This window comes from Fistularia commersonii, chromosome 14, assembly GCF_037954325.1.
Source record: "Fistularia commersonii isolate RoL2024-O1a breed Wild chromosome 14, RoL_Fcom_v1.0, whole genome shotgun sequence".
Classification (NCBI taxonomy): domain Eukaryota; kingdom Metazoa; phylum Chordata; class Actinopteri; order Syngnathiformes; family Fistulariidae; genus Fistularia; species Fistularia commersonii.
Window position 1 is genome coordinate 10,142,292 of NC_141297.1, and position 19,233 is coordinate 10,161,524.

Consider the following 19,233-nt stretch of genomic DNA (forward strand, 5'->3'; position numbering starts at 1 on the left):
AAAGGGACGCACAGGGTTTCCATCTACTGCACTATTTGTGCGTCTAATTTGTGCAAAATAAAACTTGAGGAAAATAGATAAATTCATAGATACATAAATGAACAATGAAAATATAAATAAATAAATAAATAAATACACACAATCCCTAATTCGCTAAAATATGTGAATACATTTTTCTGCAATAGTAACAAAATCACTAGATAATTCCTTTCTGCTCTTTCACAGCAGACAAATCTTGGCAAATGAATTAAAGTACTTATTTGTGGATGGAAGTCTGCAAAATTCCATAAATAAGTTCTTGAAACAAAAGGATGGCATTCTTGATGTGAAATCAGTGACATAATTCTAATATGTGTTTTACATGCATAATCTGCATGCGGCCTCTTCTGCTACGGTGATGCTATTACCTGGCAAGAGGATTAGTATCCCCCTCCCCCTTATTCTAATGTTTCACCTCTATATTAGTGTTTGGATTAAAAACATTCTTTAATTCCCATTTAATTTGACAGATATTCTGCAAATAGTCCACTACTGCTTTGCTAGCCATTGTTCTTGAGAATATGAATTCCTCCTACTGTACCACGTCCACATGTGGCATGCAGGGGAAAATGAAGACATCAGTCTGCCTCTGCTGCATATTGTCCCTATTTTTGCATAAAGAAAACTTAAAGAACTCAAGCTGTGATTGGAAAGCCTTCGGTTTGCACTTGGACATGCAACCCAGCAAAACCACTCAATCTGAATTGTTTCTACCATATGAATAAAGTTTAGTCTGTTCTAGTCAGACACGATGACTCTTTAACCACTGGACGCATATCATTATAAGCTTTAAATTATTCAATGTACACACATAGCTTCACATGACTACCCATTTCTGTGCCTATAGGATTCGTTCCCAGGCTTTGGCAGGCCTCGATTGTAATTGCACTTCTAATTGGAGGAGTGATAACCCCATTTCCACAGGAAATGTGCCCCGGTTTCCCTGCCCCTGCTGCCACCACTCCCTTGTGGTGGCACAACCAGCAAATTCCCCCTCCTGGGACCACTGCACCAGACAGTTTAAGTTGAGGGAGTAGACAAATGGACAAAGACTGACACATAGACAAAAGTACACACATGTTTTGCTTACAAATCCACTCACACAAACAATGCTGTTGGCTGTAAGGGTGTAATTTCATACATAAATAAGTGTGTATATGTTTGTGTGTGGGGTGGGGTGGGTGGAAGCGTGTGTGTGTGTATGTGTGAATACTAAGTTACTATAAAACACTAAAAATGCATCAACTACAATGCAGGTGGATTTTCTATCCTTAGAGTACTATATGTCACTCAAACCATAAGGGAGTTAAGCAAACTCATGAGGAAAGCCTGAATCAAGATGTCATTTATATCTCATGGAGTGAAATGTGTTGCAAGTCCTACATTCAGTTGGAAAGTCCCACTGTAAAAATTCTCACTGTTAAGAGTGGAATAATCCATCCCTGTCAGCTTGTTAACCGAATTATCAAGCCTCTGACTTGTTCAGTGTAGCGTTGCCCTCATTATCTGATGTTCTCTTGTGACACCAGCGCAAACAGCAGTGTCTACGTTTCCTGTATGCTCCATGAATGTTCAGATGACTTGTTTAATTTCTTGTCTATAATTCAGCATTACAGTGACTGTGACTCACAGCTGCAATCAATGACGGTCACAGTTTAACACCATGCCTGACTTTGAGACCTACCAGTCAGCTGGTAACAAGGATGTTTTTAATCCATCCATCCATCCATCCATCCATCCATCCATCCATCCATCCATCCATCCATCCATCCATCCATCCATCCATCCATCCATCCATCCATCCATCCATCCATCCATCCATCCATGTTTTTGTGTGCATGTATGTTTGTACTATATATAGACAAGTTTTGTTGATACAAGTTACACTGGCATTGAGAGACATCTTTAATTCAAAGCTTGGTCAGTGGCACCTCACGGCTAATAATCATCTGTTGCCATGGTTACATGCAGCCCAATATAGGCTGAGCATTGATAGGAGCCCGCTGCCAAGCAGGTTATGTTTTCACTTATGTCAGTTCATTTGTCCATCTGTCAATAGGATTGGAAACTATTTGGGCTTATTCATTGTGGACTTTTTGGTGGAACTTTAGCATAACAGTGAAGTTTCCACCAGTGAAAAACTAAATCCAAAACTGAATCTGAATAAGTCCTGTCTTTCAAGATTTCAGACTTTATATTATTATTATTGTTGTTGGTGTAATTATTATCATTATCATTATCATTATTCTCATTATTGTTGTTGTCACCAAAAAGATTTCCTTATTTCTCTTTAAAACAGCACAACAACAACAGCACCGACAACAGTTTCTTAAAGAAATATATACCTTGTAAAAAATACAATTTATGACTGAGCTGTTGTTTTGGATTGTATCAAAATTGCACAGCTGTATCTTATGAAGTGGCCAGTATTGACCAAAACTGGTGAATTCCATTGACTGCATTTAAAGACTGTCCAAACGGTTGTATGGATTTTTTTTCAACTGAATATATATATATCCCTTGTTATGAGGCTGATTTAACCTATTAATTTGTATCTTTAAAGTGTCATAGCTGTATCAGTACTGTACATTTTTGTCAAATGATAAAACAGAGCAGCAGGAACAGGAATAAAACACATTTTCTTCTGGAGGGGAAGTTCATGTGTTAATGAAGACAAGCTCTTTATCTGTTGTGATTTCACTATCAGAAACACATTATCCTGATAATTTGATGCCAAGCTTTACTGCCATGTACATGAGTTACTGTCTGCAGTGTAGCCTGTAATAGATATGAGGCACTTTAGACTTATTGATGAAAATGAAATTGGCTTGCATAAAGCATTTGTACAATTTTATATAATTTTAAGGATGTTTACACTGCATTTCACATAATAAAATACATCACTGTAGGAGAAATGAATAATGTAGCACTGTTTGAAGAAGCCTCTTGGATGAGAGGTGAAACATTTTCAAGGGAAGAAAATCAAGTCCAGTTTCTATGAGAAGAAAATTTTGAACAGGATTGACCATGACTTGATGACTGAGAACCTCCACAGACTATTGGAATATGTAATTTTTACTACTCTCAATGCCAAAATGCTGTCTCCTTGACAGTTCAAGGTATCCCCAAGGAAGAGCCTTTGCCATCTACTCTTTATATATTTATGGGTTTTACCACAATGATCATATTGCTGATTCCCCTCAAGTATCAGTCTTGACTTCCTGGCGAGAAGCTGTTCCTGATTCTGTCATCTCCCCCTCCATTCGGTTTTAAACAGCTAAAATCAGCTTTAATTGAAGGACCCTGCAAGCCCTGTGGGACTCCACAATGCAACTGCCATCAATTTCAGATTTGAAATTAAAGTGGTAAATACATTTTGTCATTTAGAAGTAGAGAAAATCAACATATTTAATTACTAGTGTCTTGTCAAAAAAGTTGAATTGATAGGTTGCTTCGACTATGTATTAGTGACAAAATTAATATACAAATATTCAGAAGATCATTCTCCGATATCTCTTTGTATAAAAAAGGCAATATACTGTAACAATATGTATATATGTCTGATAGCATATAAAATTGATAAAAAATGTTGAAATATGAAAGTTTTTAGATACATATTCACAGGAATTTTAAAGTTGACAACCATACTTTTGTATGCGCATGTCTGTACAGCGTCCTTGAAAGTCAAGAAAAGCACCTTCAAATGAAAAACATTATTAATATTTTTATTATTATATATATATATATATATATATATATATATATATTCAATTTTAAACATTGCATGACCCTATTGCATCCCTCAAACATACTAGTTCTATATCAGTATCTTGCAGGGCCTTGTCACACACCAAGTTTTGGGTTGTTATCTATAAATCCTTCAATATCAGCAGCAGGCAGGCCCCTTGACCTGTTACAAATATGCAGGTTTAGAACAGCTACTACCCAAGCATAATCTGAAATCCTGATAAGCCTTCTGTACATTTTCAGTCATCTGTTGCATGTGGGAGCTGCAACACAAGATGTTACTGATATTGGCTTGAATTTGGTGCAGCTGTTTTAGACTCAAGACACTTATCAAAACAAAACATAACTCTGAGTCATGTGAACAATTGAACAAATAACAGTCCATCCAGGAATTGTGATCCATACCTGCATTGTGAGGTCATTTGAGATATTGTTCATGTGCAAGTGTGTGATTGCTCATGAGTGCCAGATCATTGATGCATTACCTTGTCAGAGTGCATGTGCGTATTTGTGTGAGTGAATGTGGAGCAATGCAGGAATGTCCTTAGCTGTATCACACGCCACACATTTGCTCTAATCACATCGAGGTCCATCAAGGCTCCCATGACCTACAGCCTTTAATCTAATGTTCATCACGGATAAAAATACACCTCGGGAACTCGGACATAAACAGGCGGATATAATAGCACATGGCTCTACGTAGCGAAACACACATCAGTGGCGGTAAATGTGGACAGATAGATACTTGGACTTCTAGAGGAACCATTCTCGGTGTGTGTCTGTGTGTTGGGCTGTATGCTTGCATGCACTAATAAAGTGCCTGTAGGATTATTTCTCTGCCTGTCTCTTCTTTCACGTCTTAACTTTTTTCTCCTTTGAGTTCCAGTGACAGGGGTCAGAGGCCAATTGGCTCAGATCAGAGGTCACAACCCTCGTTGACTCTGCTGTCAACTTGAAGCTGATAAGAATGGTTGCACTCAGCGTGCATATGTCTGTGTGCAAGTTTGTGCATGAGTGAGGAAAATGAAAGGATTGTATCACTGTTAAGTTCTCCGCAATGACACATCTTTTTCACGTTTAAACATTCTGCTTCATAATACAGGATGAAATAAAATTAATTCTACAAGATATTTTTTCAGGCAATGTAATTGAAAATGTCATTCTGTCACAAGAACCCAGCACATTGCAGGTATTCAAATATTCTTTGTGACATCTCAAAGCCTCCTCCCTTAGCAAAAGCAGCAACCGGCAACACTTTTAGATTAATTCTTCAGTCATCAATCTAATCTGAAGGTATTTGTCCTGAGGGTCATTAGAAAAACAAAAACAAAAAACAACAAACAACTCGATTTTAATTCGAAATTCTGGCTGTGTTTAGTTGAGCCTCTTTTGGGAGGATTCAGTGCAGTTTTGGCCAGCGTGTGTTAGGATCCTGTTGAATGTTGGCACTGTGTCCAAGCTGCAAGACGCAGATGACAGTTTTCATCTTGAGATTTCCATTAAGTCAATTTAAAAAAAAAAAAAAGACCAATATTCCAAACTATGACGTTGAGCTCCAGCCCGAATGCAGGTGAGTGGTTTGGGGTACTGTATTTATGTTTTAATATGCAGGGGAGTCAAAAGCGTAGGTAATAAGGCCAAGAGACACCCTTCGACCCACCACACACACATACACACAAATTATCTCGGCATGGTTGCTGTTGCCAAGGCAACAGTCCCAAGAGTATGGGTGGGGTGGGTGCAGCTGGTGTTTCGCTATTTAGCCAGGAGTGCGTGTGTGTGTGTGTGTGTGTGTGTGTGTGTGTGTGTGTGTGTGTGTGTGTGTGTGTGTGTGTGTGTGTGTGTGTGTGTGTGTGTGTGTGTGTGTGTGTGTGTGTGTGTGTGTGGATGGAGGAAAGAATGTGTTTTTTTCATACTGAATAAGAGCAATTCATCATTGTGAGTTCAAGTTGGGATATTTTTTTATTGGGCCAAAAGTTTCCAAACATCCTTCCTATGCGTGTGCATTATGGTCTGCTCAAGGTAAAGAAAACCAGATGGTTTGTCTCTGATCAGAAGAGGAGGTTGATGAGGGTGTCAATGCTGAACTCTAAATTTGTTCAATTAGCACCCATGTGATTTCTTTCCAGATGTATACACCACCCCTCTGCACATGTGTGTGTGTTTGTATGTCCATTCATATATACGTGTGTGTCACTTTCAATTCCCTTTAGCAGATCTGCATCTCATCAGACTTGTTTTATTGTTGATTTAGTGAGGATGTGAGCTGGATTTCACCTTGTCTGAACCAATACAACCTACTGATGGTAACAGACGCTGAAAGTTGCCAGTGTTTCCAGTGCAGGAAGTGGTTTCACATTTGATTAAGCTGAGTTCTATGTTTTAGATTCAATTAAGCAAGGTCTTGCTGTGCTTGTGGCACTCACACTTTAATGCAGATGATGCTGATGAGATTCCTGGTTTTGGGAGTTGACTCAGTAACGCCATACTGTCAAACTAAAGTTGTAAAGTCAACATTTTAGGTGTGTCATTGATAAGTTTAACGTCTGAAAACATTGTTAGATGAATAAATTCCAAGAGTGGAATGGAGTGATTTTATTTTCACTGTTGAACATCAAGCCTAGGAGCATGTACAGTCACAAAACACTTTGAGAGGGGAATATGTATGTCTACAGATATGAATACCAAGTAAGAGAGTAATTGAAATGGAAAACAATGAAAACAATCCCACTTGAAAGAATCAGGAATTTCTCTTACATGATTTCGCCAAAAAAGAAATTAGACACAGATTTTTTTCTTTGTAGTTGTGTTTGGTATGAAGATCATTGGCTGACTGCAGGTATTTTTGCACCTGCCCGGAGTGGAGCAATCATAACTGTTGTACCTGTGTCTTTTGTTATTTATGATATGTGAGATGGTTAATAAGAAGCAATATTTAGTGCATGGTCTTGATAGAATTAACCTCACATATCAGTTACAGAGATGTCTTAAATATATAAATCTTAAGAGTTTTATATATAAGTGTTTTGTTTTTTTATTTGTTTTTAACAAATGGTTATTGCACTATTTTCCCCTTTTTTAATTCCTATAGTTCTGCATCAACAATGACTCACTGGAAAAATTAGAATTTTGTTAAGTGGCTGCTTCATTCAAAATAGTAATGGCTTGTAAAAAAAAAGACACAAGCTGTTTTGACTAGGAGTTTAATAAATATCCGGGCCCTGAACAAAACAAGCTCAAAGTGACATTTGTGTTGAGTTCATTGTTCTGCAGGTTCATTCACTGGAATAAATAAAAGCTCAAGCAATGTCAAGTAAAATAATTTACCTCCTCATGGAGTTTCAACAAAGCACTTGCTGAGACCCCCGCCCCGAAACTCTGGCTTGATGTTTACTATTTGTCTTTATTGTGCAGAAGTGTTTGTCTCCTGCTGTGATTGTTTTCCTGTTTCAAATTATCTCTCCAGGTCCATAGAGTTGCAGAGTCTTCTATTCTTTTCTCTTCACATGTGCTACATTGAAAACCTCCATTTTAGGACTAAATTGCGATCTTCCCACTTTGAGAAATAATCTCTGTCCCTTGTGATGAGACTCATTATGGACATCAGTTGAACATTTGCAAACACTGGTTTAGTGTTGTGTGAAATAGCGTTTGGCAGCTGTGTGCAGCAACAGTTTCCAGGACTTCCGATGATAAATAAAGATATATAGTCATACAATAGAAGACTTATGAACTTGTTGAATTATGGATGAACAATAAAATGTACAAAAACACACACACACACACAAAATGCTTTTGTGTGTGTGTTTACATAAAGATTTTACTCTATAATTTGCACCCTGGGTAGGACAGATGTATCTCCCGCAGGCAAATGGAACTGTTGTAGAAAATGAGAATTTATATGATAATAACACTGTCAAAATACAAATATATATATCGAATGCCACACTTTTTACAGATTGATAAGGGTTTGAATACTAACATTGTGAACAGCAAACATACAAAGTAATGTCTAGTTGTGTGTACCAAGAGCAATTGTGGCTTTGGTCTTGTTTAGGCATGTTGACAATGTAAGGCAACATAAGTTTCTGAGCTTCATGACTGATATCTCATTGTGTCTTTTGTATTTTGTCCTCAGCTCAGAAATAAATTGAAAAGATGGCCTCAGTCACTTAACTTCCACCATTCAGCATCTGCTATGATCAAAATCATCAAATGACACGGCTGTCCTCCTTTCAGGCTCTTTTGCCAGTATCGTCTCCATATTTTAAGAAACTTTGCTTTTGATGCATGGAATGAATGAATAGCATCAATGTTTTTTTGTAGAAATGAAAATATTGTCAGTGAGTTAATAATTAATAGAGAACACACACAAAAGCTCACAGACATCTATATCTTATGTTTTGTACATCTAGTCAGTACATTTTGGAAAACAATTTCTTAAATGAACTTCAAAATCAGGATGCTTTTATAATGATTTTTAATAAAAGGATGATTATTACTTTTTAATCGGTAAGTTTTGCCCTACAGCTATCTATTGAACCCTGTTTTAATGTATTCTTCTTAGTCAGTTTTATTGCCGCAAAATTAAATTGTACAGCAAACAGACTGACTAAAATGGTAAAGATGGTCAGAAATGTTGCACCAGACGGAGACAAAACACCTCCGCTTTGTATTTGGAAGAATAAAACTAGCCTTCTATGCTCACATACAATACTGCATTGCAAAACATAAAAACAATAGTCTCTCCCTCCAACTGTCTTTCTCTTTGTAATTGCCCTTTTCATAGACTGTTCTGTAGACAGCCCTCTCCCTTGCTTGTTTGCTCACCCACCATCCATCCAATCATCATTTCTCACCTTGTCACCATATATATATATTTCCCCTCTCACTTTTATCTTGCCTTTCTGTGTCCGCATTTCTCACTCTCCTACACCTCCTCCTCCATGTCCTCCCCCTCAATTCACCCGTGTATCCATCATTCTCAACTCTGTTATTGCACCACAATATTCCCCCACTCTCTTGGCTACTATTTCGCTTCATCTCCCTCTCTCACTTGGTTCCACTTCCTCTCCAATCCTTCCATATGCCCATCATTCCCCCACGCTGTCATTATAACACAGTTTTTACAGACACTGTCTCCTCTCTGCTCATCAAACTTCCGATCCATTCCCCACCTGTCTTCTTCTATTCTTATTATTTTAGCTCTTCCTCATCATCATCTATCAATATTTATTAATTTTCCTCCATCAAGATTATTTTCACATTGATCTCCCCCCCCACCCCCACCAACCTTGGGCCTCTCCTCTTTTTTTCCCTATCTGTCTATCATCTTGTTATGTTCTGACATTTTCCCCATTTTCATCTCGTAACTGCCTTTACCTGTCAAACCTTTTTCATTTCATTGTCACTTTTGGTCCGTTAAATTTCTCATCTCCTGTCCCCACTGCTTGCCCCGCCGCCTTCCCTTTTTCGATTGCGTGTTGCTTTACCCTCTCGCATTGAATTTATAGTGTATTAGCATGGAATGCAAAATGCCTCCAAAATGCAGCAATGACTCAAAGTAATCAGCTTCAATTATTCCCAAGTCATGTGTAATCACACAAGGGCCAGAAGGAAAGTTGACTCAGTTTCTCTTGTCGGTCGGGAACTGTAAACAAAGGTTTAATGGAGTCACAGCAATCCAACAGAGATGTCGGATTCTGTCATTTTGCCATGTTGTATATTTCAATGAATGCAGCAAAGTTTCAGACAAAAATCCGATTCAAAGTTGAGAAAATGTGATGAACTATGAGGATAGCTGTTTTTGGCAATCACGTCATAACAAAACTCACCAAGAAGTAGACATTGTACACAGGAAAAGTAGACACTGTTTGCAACAGTAAAGACACTTTCATAGACACTGATGAGGCCTCATGCAGGGAAATCATTTAATTAAAGAAAATAATAAAGGGGTTATAAATAATTCCCATCAAATGCTACTATTTCTGTTTAAAAGTAGCGAGTAGTAGAAATAATGTTCTCACAGGGATTACTATTCAAAGTTCAATTGGAGAAATTGTGGGCATTCCAAAGCTTTACTTTGCAACCAAAAGTGGAGGGTTTTTAATCAGCAACCTCTTTGACTGCTCTACCTGCCGCTTGGTAGAACTTTATAGAAGATTCAAAGGCGTTTGTATTTTTTTTTGGTCATAAAAATTAAACAAGGACCCACAAATATCTTCCATCAGCTCTATCGAGATCCTGAAATATTTCTGTTTCAATATGCAATCCCTTTTTTAGGCTGTAAGCCCACCAAAAGATCTGCGCATGGACACAACTAAGGTTTTAATGCAAATGCAAGGAAGATTCTGTGACTCACCTCTTTTGCTGTTGGAGATTCTTTGGATCATTTCAATGTCAGCAGTTTCTATGGAATTTTGTGTTTATTGTTCTAGACTTTTGTTTGGTAAATGTTTGGCATTAATTAACTATTCAGACAAAGAAACTATTACCTGTCTGATGCTGTAAGAAATAAATACAGATCTTGGCGTATTATACTGTACAATACCTGGTGCAACAATACTATTTGATTGAGGCTCCTAAAATTGAATCAATCCGTTCCTTGTGTATTGTATAGAATTACATAGATAGAAATAAATATTATAAATATAAAGTAATATTATAAAATATGATGTAAATTCAGGGCTCTTGAAATATGGCCATGGTGCTTGGATTGTAGTCTGTAAAATGCTACCTCTAGGTCAGCAGCTACCTGATGTATGCATCCTTGACACAAACTTGAAATTTAAGATTATCAGTCCTCATATAAAGCATCTCAATTATCTTAAAGGAGGACAAAGGCATTTTTTTTCAGCACTCCCCCATCTTGGTACCCCAAGACCTGAATGGTCGTAACTCTCCCGAGAATGCAAATGCTCATTTGAAGTAACTGCTGCATATGCACTCTGGGTGAATGTGGCCGTTCTCTCACCCCTGCCCGTCACTTGTCATTGATCCATTTTATATTCGGTCAGTAATTGTTCCATGGTTTTTCTCTGTGGTCTTGTCTCATTCCTTTGTCAGACTTTTGGATCAATCTGCTCCATTTCAGCTGAAAACTATTTCCCCAGCTCTGACAATCTCTCCAATGTGCTTATTTCCCTCCCTGCCTTCGACTCCTCAATGCATTCAATTAATACACAAGTGGAGCTCAAGTTAACTTTCTCAAAAGATCGGGTTCCTTAAAGTTTGTGTGCAACTGTTTTAATAAAAAGCACATTTGTCAGCTCCAATAAATTTATTTGCTCTCTAACTGACTGTTTCTCTGTTCTCCTTGGAAAATAATTAGAAAAAAAACAAAATTCATATTTAAAATTGTTCTCACAGTTGATTGATCATTGTGACTTCTATTCAATTAACTGCTTATACAATATCATTAATTGTATTCTATTCTTTTACCTCCTAACACCTGACATCAGATTTCTTGGTTAACTTTATAGTGTCCTGCGATTCTTTAGACCATGCGTTGCCATATGTCGACATCATTTTTCTCATAAACAACATCATGTAAAAAGATGATGCTTCGTTTTTATATTAACAGGTCAAAATAAGACCTGTGTAATAAGAAATAAAAAAAGTGCAGCAAATGAGAGCTTGGGTCTTATGAGTTAAATGTAAAAGCTATAACGTCTCTGACGTAGTGAACAGCTTCTATAAGGCAGATACCAGCAACACATTAGAAATGTGTTTGTTTCATGGTGTAAATGTATGTGCATTTTTGATATGACAGTTTTCTCCCTACATTTTAAAGTGCCTTATTGGAGATGGACAAGCCATTTGTCCATCTGCATTTTCATCCACACTATGATGAAGAACTTAAAGTGACAAAACAAATGTTGACATCCCTGTTATTGGAGAGAAAGTTTTGTGAGGTTTTTGTGTTCAGAGCAAAATCTGATCAGTTGAAGAAAACATAGAAATACAGGCAGACAATTGTTACAACTCTGTTGTCACATTACTTTTGTTGTTCATCCCTACCAGAATTGATGAAAAAAAACATAGGCGTGAGTCAGAGCTTGCACACTGCTACTGGCTGTGAGTGATTTTATCACACAGAACAATCTGGACTTCATGGTACTGTGAGGAGAACTGAACAGAGTATACTGTGTGTCACACTGGAGAACATGTTGTGTCTTTCAGATCTATTTTTTCCTTTTACCACTGTGTAGAAAGAAACATCATTTATAAAACTCAAGCTGTACCAGTGAATTTCTTTAATAAGAGTCTGCAAAGTTCTGCTGGTGGCAGAAGATGCTAAATTATTGATACCTTCTTTAAATCTTCCCTTGAGAGAAATAACATTGTGTGCTGAATCTACAGTGGGAAAAATATGATAATTAGACGCATCCAATTCCTCCTTAGGGCTTTCTTATAAACTTAGACTGTGCCTCTCATCCCTTTGGTATCATTTTAAATGATGCTCTGTAGACTGGCCAGGTTACTAAACAAGAACATGCTGTGCAGAGTTTACTGTGGCCTCCATTTACTGCATTTTGAAGCTTTCTTTTACATGCTGTTTCTGCCACTCAGTGTTACTGGGCGCTGCCATTGTATTTGAATCCAGCTGGAAGTGTATTTTAAGAGATCTATGTATTCATGCCTTTATTTGTGAGCGGCTGCCAAGTTTTATCCACCGTTCAAGAGGGAAAACTAGACAGTACGACGTGCGATTTGTCCTCTTCCTCAGCTATCAGGAAATCTCCCACACCATAGCTTTCATAGTTTATATGTTGCAAAAGTGCAATCATTTCTAAAATATTGCATCTGCATGTTCTAAATCAGTGTTTTTATCGTCCAACACTATCTTACAATCTGTCTTGGGATGTAGATCGGTACAGAGTCTTCATGTTCATGTTTGGGTTTGTATTTGTTTATCCACAAAGATACAGTTGAGTCTTTATGTTTGAGCCAAGTGTCAAGTTGATACAAGAAATAAAGCTGCAAGAAAAACAATCGTGCGTTATCGATGAAGCACTTTTTTTGATCAGAAATGTGTTATATCCGACATCTTAGACAGTGGCCATCTGTTACTTTTACATTTTTTTTCATTTTTATTTTTCAACATTGTGGGGGCATTAACACCTACCTTATATATAATGCATTCACAGATGTGGTGAGAAAAGGATACATACATATGATATTGTGGCAGCATAAAGTGTGTGCATGTGCGTGTGCACATGCGTGGAGGGGAGGATGTGAATGAGTGGAATGGAATAACTCCTCTTGGGTCTGGTTTGGTGAACATTGGTGATTGTATTGGTAGCTTTCTCCCTGGTGTCTCTTTCAAAGCGAGCATAAAAATCATTTAGCTCATTCAGGAAGGCCACATCAGTAGTTTTTGGGTTTGAGTTGCTGGGCATGCGGTTGATGATGGCCTGAATTTCCTATCACATACTTTGGAGGTCAGAGTTGAAGAGAAGAGATACTTTGTTGATCCAGTGTCCCTCCTCCTAGTGCTACCACCTCAGCATCCCACAGCAATCGAAGAGCACACTGGCCATAACATACTGGTAGAACATCAGCAGAAGTTTTTTGCAGACATTGAAGGACCTCAGCCTGCTGAGGAAGTACAGCCTATACCGTGCTTTGCCCTTTCTTGTAGAAGAGAATAGAAAAAAGACCTTTATTGTCACATTCAGTTATACATGGAGCACAACATCAGCAAAATTTGGCCGCTGCCTTTTACCCATCATGGATGAACCATGAGCAGCAGGTAAGGGTTCAGTGCAATGCCCAACAACACTTTGGCGAATCAAATCGAACCAGGAATGTTGAGTTTGAAGGATGACAGCTCTGAACTCCTGAGTTGCCACTCGTTGCACTGAAGGCAATGTTGTGGAACTTTGGCAGGAAAAGCACCCTCTTGTTCATCCATCACTTCTGATTTGTATGCATGGTGATCAGATTTTGTGTGGTAACACTGTCAATAGTGGTGTTGATATATTCTAGCCCTGAAGAGGAGTAAGTGTCAATATCTGTGTGAAAAGCCACATGTGCCTGTGAAGCAAACATACCCCAGTCTGCATGTTGACACCTGTCATGAATTACAGAGTCTATCCCCCACTGGCCACACTTTGACGGTTGATGAAAAGTCATATCTTGTCTATTTTGCTCAACAAGGATGGCAAATTTGGGAGGAAAATGTTGGCTAACAAGAGTCAGTATAGTTTGAGCTTTAGCTTAGCTCTTAGCCCTCTCTGCTTCCCTTGCTTTTATATATTGTCCAGATGCTATCGGTGAGCAACTCCATCTGGCTGGCTAGAGTACGTAGCCTCCGATGTTCTGGAGATCTTGGGGATTAAAATGGTGGGAAAAACTGATATTGAAAAATACCCATCTGGTGCATTATGTTAAAGTGAAGTTGAAAAATTCAAAGAAGATGTAAATAGACACTGGCCATGTGATATACTCATTCTGCCAATTTGGGTCTGCTAGATGACTATGGTAGATGGAATTAAATTCTCTACAGTTAAAATCACAAACAAACATTCAGATTTACTTTGCTCCATCCTTGTCGCCATTTATCTGAAATCCCCAATTCTTGCAAATGCAGTATTTAACACAATAAGGACCAACACTTTCCTTAAATCATAAAGATGAATTTGGTCAAATGAATGTGGAAACTCGGTGGTTTAGTAATGCCATGTCTGTTCCGTTTTTCTCCTTGTCTTCAGAGCTGATCCAGAATGGCCGCCTGCTGACACTACCACTGGTAGCAGGAGATCTACACTCCCTGATGCCAGATGAAGATGGCAAGCGTCTTTATGTGGCCATGAAAGATAATCTGCTTTCTACCAGTATGGATGATATAACACAGAAGCCACGCAAGGTCAGAACTGGAGGCTGCATACACAGATACCTGGATTTTTTGGATTGTTAGACACAAAACTATAGACCAACACACAGATACTCATACAGGGAAGTATAGATAATCAATTTAGTATCCATCAGGATTGTCCTCATTAATGATTAACTATAGAAAGAAATAACTATAGAAAGAAAAGTTAGAACCCTTTGCCTTGCTTCCATATTTCCCATATTTTGACCTTCTCAATAATATTATTCTGCGCCTAATCTTTATTGTTCACTTCTTGATCTCCACTTTCCTCTTTATAGTCAAATAACATTACTTTCCTGTTTCATTTTTGGAGCTTTTTGACTGGCCTTTTGGTCATGTATAATTTTTTTGGAATTTAGCCTCTATTTATTATTCTCTTTTAATGTATGTTGTGATTTTTGGACATGTTTCAAAACCTGAAAGGCCTTGAATAATGTGACAGGAAGAAAGTGCTATTTTGACAATCTCAGATTGGTTGAGACATTAAAGTGCATAATTTTCTCACCTTTTCCAAAGCAAACCGATAAGAACTTAATGGGGTTTAACAGACTGCTTTTTTTTCTAATACATACTGGCATATACTCTTTAAACATTTTTCACATTCCTCAATCAGCTCCTGTTAGAGATCACTGCTGAGCCTCTGCAGTGTCCTCTGTACCGGCAATGTAACAGGGATACAGATAGACATTTGCTGGTACAGGAATGGCCTGTTTCTTCCACTTGGACTGTTTGAAGCATGGCTACAAGTGCAACTTTTTAATAAACCAATTAAATATATCAGTTGATTTCTTGTACAAATAATTTGCACACTTTGGCTTCACTGATGAATTTGATAGCTCATACAATCCACCTACTCATTCAGGGAAGAAGATTTCCATCAAAAATATGAGGCTTGACATGCTTAGGCAAGATGCATTGTGTCAGCGTTGTGCCCTGCCCCATCTTGACTCAGCTGGTCAAGTTCCCACCCTGACACATTTAATTCATCCCTAAGAGGCCAGACTGATATTTGGGTCACCCTTTATGCCAAGAGCATTTTAAATAATATACTAAATTAATTCAGGATAATCAACTAAAAACACAGTGTTTGGGTGTCCAAGGACAGAAAATTTGGTTGCAAAACAGTTATGAAAATGCGAGGGGGAAAAAAAAAAAAAAAAAAAAAAATCACATTTTTGAAGAGATTTGTATCAATATCTGATGTGTGTTACAGCCTGCATGTCCAGAGAGACAGGATGGGGGTTTTCTAGCCGGTCAGGACACGTTCAGAGTCACATCAGGGACAGAGACATTACTCTCACTTGTCAGATCAGATCAATACTCATCAGTATGGCATGCAAACACAATATGAGATATCTAAACAGGTAGGGCAGCAGACACACAACCAGTAAAAGACAGACATACAGCAGTCAAGCTGGCCAACCACCCACCCGGCCAGCCAGGCAGTCAGCCAGCAAACAATGGATAATCACTGACAACTCGCAAGTCAGCCTGCTAGCTATAAAGTTAAATACAGAATTTATAGTCTGTTTATACCACTTCACCTTGTGTTCAGTTTTCCTTTTCGGTGCGGTATTAAAACCACTCGCAGTCATACATTCTCTACATATCTCTTTATTTCGACTGGCACCCAAGGCTGATCATCTCTTTAAAGCCTCACTTCAACATACCTACTTTCATCCATTTTTTTTCAGAAGTTGAAAAGAAGTGTTTTTCAAGCACATATGAACTGATTTTGAAGCGAAGATGAACTCAACAAATCCTCCAGTTCATCTCAAGGCAGGGCAAAATGCCAAGTGTGGTTTGCCCTTCGTTGCATTTTTCACTGATCGCAAAACCGTCAGTGCATTCCTTTTGTGTGAGTCCAGCTGACGAGCCACATTACACAAGGAGTCACGAGGAGGTTGTTGCTTTTATAACATTTTTTCCTTTTCACATTTCCGCAAATTATTTTTTTCTTGTTGTTTTCATATTAAGCGGCTTAATTTAATATAATAGAGAAATGTGGGGCCCCTTCACCTGAATTCTCTCTATTGTTTTATTTAAGTATGAACCCACATTTTGCCTTATATGTTACATAAGCTGTCAGTCAGCACATTTTTTAATAAGAAGTTCATTTCCATGAAATCTTCATGTGGTGAGAGTCATAATGGTGGTCCATATTCGTGTGTGGTATTTTGTGATAAGGACTGTGGTTTCTAATCTTATCTGCTCAGCATCAGACCTTATAGGAAGGATGACATCAGGCAACTAATACTGGAAATGTGGAGACTGCTCACCAAATAGAACATCAACAGCTTTCTTTTTACTCCTATTCTATCATCATTTCCTATCTATAAAAAAAATGAATTAATTTGTCATTTAAACCAAAAAGAGAACCCCACCTTAGAATTTGCATATTTAATTTGTTGTTCTGCAATCTTGCAACTGTATGACAGCAACTATAAGGTTTTATGAAAAACTAAAGCATGTATACAGGTAATTTATTTTACTTTATACATTATTATTATCAAATTTATCTTGCTAAGGGAAAATAAAATGAAAAAGTATTTTACCTCTCATCAAAAATGATTTCCATTTTAAAAATGTCAGTGTGTCCAGTTAATCTTAGAGCTGGCATGTAGTTATTGCTTTCACATTGGCTTCAGATGCAGAACTGGCTCAGGATGACGCACATGCATGCACGCATGCAGGCACGCACACACACACGCATGCACGCACGCACACACAGGCAGACATACAATGATATGACTATTATTTCTTTAATGGCCTGAAATAAGCATTGGAAACTTCATCAAGGCTGTGCTTTTATTACACACAGATCATTTCTGGACATTCTAACAAAGGATACATGAGACTCATTTTACTTAGTATCTTTTATAATGATTTGTTCGTCTGTGGCAATAAGAAGGGTGATTATGTTTTAATGACTGAAACCTGGATGAAATCTTTCATCTCATATAACTGCAGATCATAAATACACTATTGGAGAATGTGACCTCAGTCTGAAACAACCTATAATTTTTTCTAGATACATTGATTTAGTCTTAAGAAGAAAAAAAAAGTAAATTTATGAGTTAAAGGACAAATTGACCTGAAAATGAATATTCACTTATCATCTACTCCCAGTGAGAATTAACCTTAATTGATTTTCATTCTGGATAGTTTCCATGTGACAACATCATGCATGTTCACAAGCAGTATCATAAGCAAAATGCTAATAATTATAAGCATATAATTCAGAATTTAGTAAGAAAACTGCAGAGCAGTTTTTTTTTGTGATACTTGTTGACTGAATACCATTTTGGTAATTATTTTTTCTTACTTATGGATTCATTTGTGGAAGGCGTTTGTAGTGGAAATTTATTAAAAAAAGATTATTTTGGATCTCTCCCTGATCAGTAATTGAAACAGTCCTCTTCATTGTGGTATTTGAGACACATGTGCTCCTCCTTTTGTGGTGGACACGACAAAGAGCTCACACATATGTGCAAAGAAGGGAATGTGGTCAACAGTTCTGTAGGCTTCATATATGTCGGCTTCTGTGCATGCAAAATCTCTAACCAAAACAAATTAGCCAACATTCTTGCTGCCAACAAAACGTGCTGTGCTGTTGTTATAATGAGAACAAAAAGAAATTCTTCTGAGCTTCTGTGGGGTTTAACAAAAACAACTTACATTTGACAGACATGAAAACTTGTGGCAATGTAATGAAATCTAACATGACCTGCCCCTGGAGTGGGGCAGGTCATGTCAGATTTCAAGCTCCAGGGCAGGTCTGGAGCTGTTATCTGGTTTGGGTCAGTCTTAAAATTTAAACCCCAGTATTTGATATGAAATGATTTCCATTACAAGGGAGTCTTAAATTCTTAATATTTGTGGTTGACTGGTATAATGCCAAGACTTTCTGTATATCTTGGAAACAAAGTAATGATTGATACGATCAACCAAATATCACCAGAAAAAATATCTTATGGGGATAGAAAACATTTAGAAGGCTAATACTGATGGATGTGCCTATATGTTGATTTATGTAAAGAAATATCTGTGTTGTTATCTGAGTATGGCTCAAGTCAAACAGAAAATAAAGTGCTTGTCTGTATCTGTTCTCCTCCTGGTGTATCTCTCTGTCTTTCTCTCTCCCTCACACCAACATTGTCTCTCCCTGTAGCTATATTGGCCAGCCAGTCCAGACCGTGTCCAAGAATGTCTCATGGCTGGGAAGGATCCAGAGGTAACCTAACACACGCGAACACACAGGACCACATAAGCAGAAAAACATATATCACAGATAACTATAGGGTGTCATCATGTTTAGTAATTTGAAGTCACATGGCTTATTAGTTCTAAATATACATTTATGGCCAAACAGATTTAAATTTGCTCATTCGAAAAAATCTGTCCCTGCTGTAGACCTTTTATATGATTCCTTGATGCTGCTTTTTGCCATTTCATGCCTTTTTTTTTTAAATCTGCGCAACCCTGAAAGATTTGCTGCTAATTGTTATCTGGTCTAAAAAAAGAGAAAATTCTAATACTGCATATAAAAAAAAAAGATTGGACAGCCA

At 37.7% G+C, this 19,233-nt stretch overlaps 1 protein-coding gene across 2 annotated transcripts in view; it reads left to right on the forward strand.

Moving 5' to 3' along the window:
- The window catches only part of sema3h (sema domain, immunoglobulin domain (Ig), short basic domain, secreted, (semaphorin) 3H), a 64,168-nt gene that overhangs the window by 11,435 nt on the left and 33,500 nt on the right, over positions 1 to 19,233 (forward strand). For both annotated transcript variants that reach the window (XM_086159287.1, XM_086159286.1), the window contains exons 2-3: positions 14,502 to 14,656; positions 18,837 to 18,899. In XM_086159287.1, the coding sequence (XP_086015413.1) occupies positions 14,502 to 14,656; positions 18,837 to 18,899 (218 nt within the window). The remainder of the gene's footprint in view (positions 1 to 14,501; positions 14,657 to 18,836; positions 18,900 to 19,233) is intronic.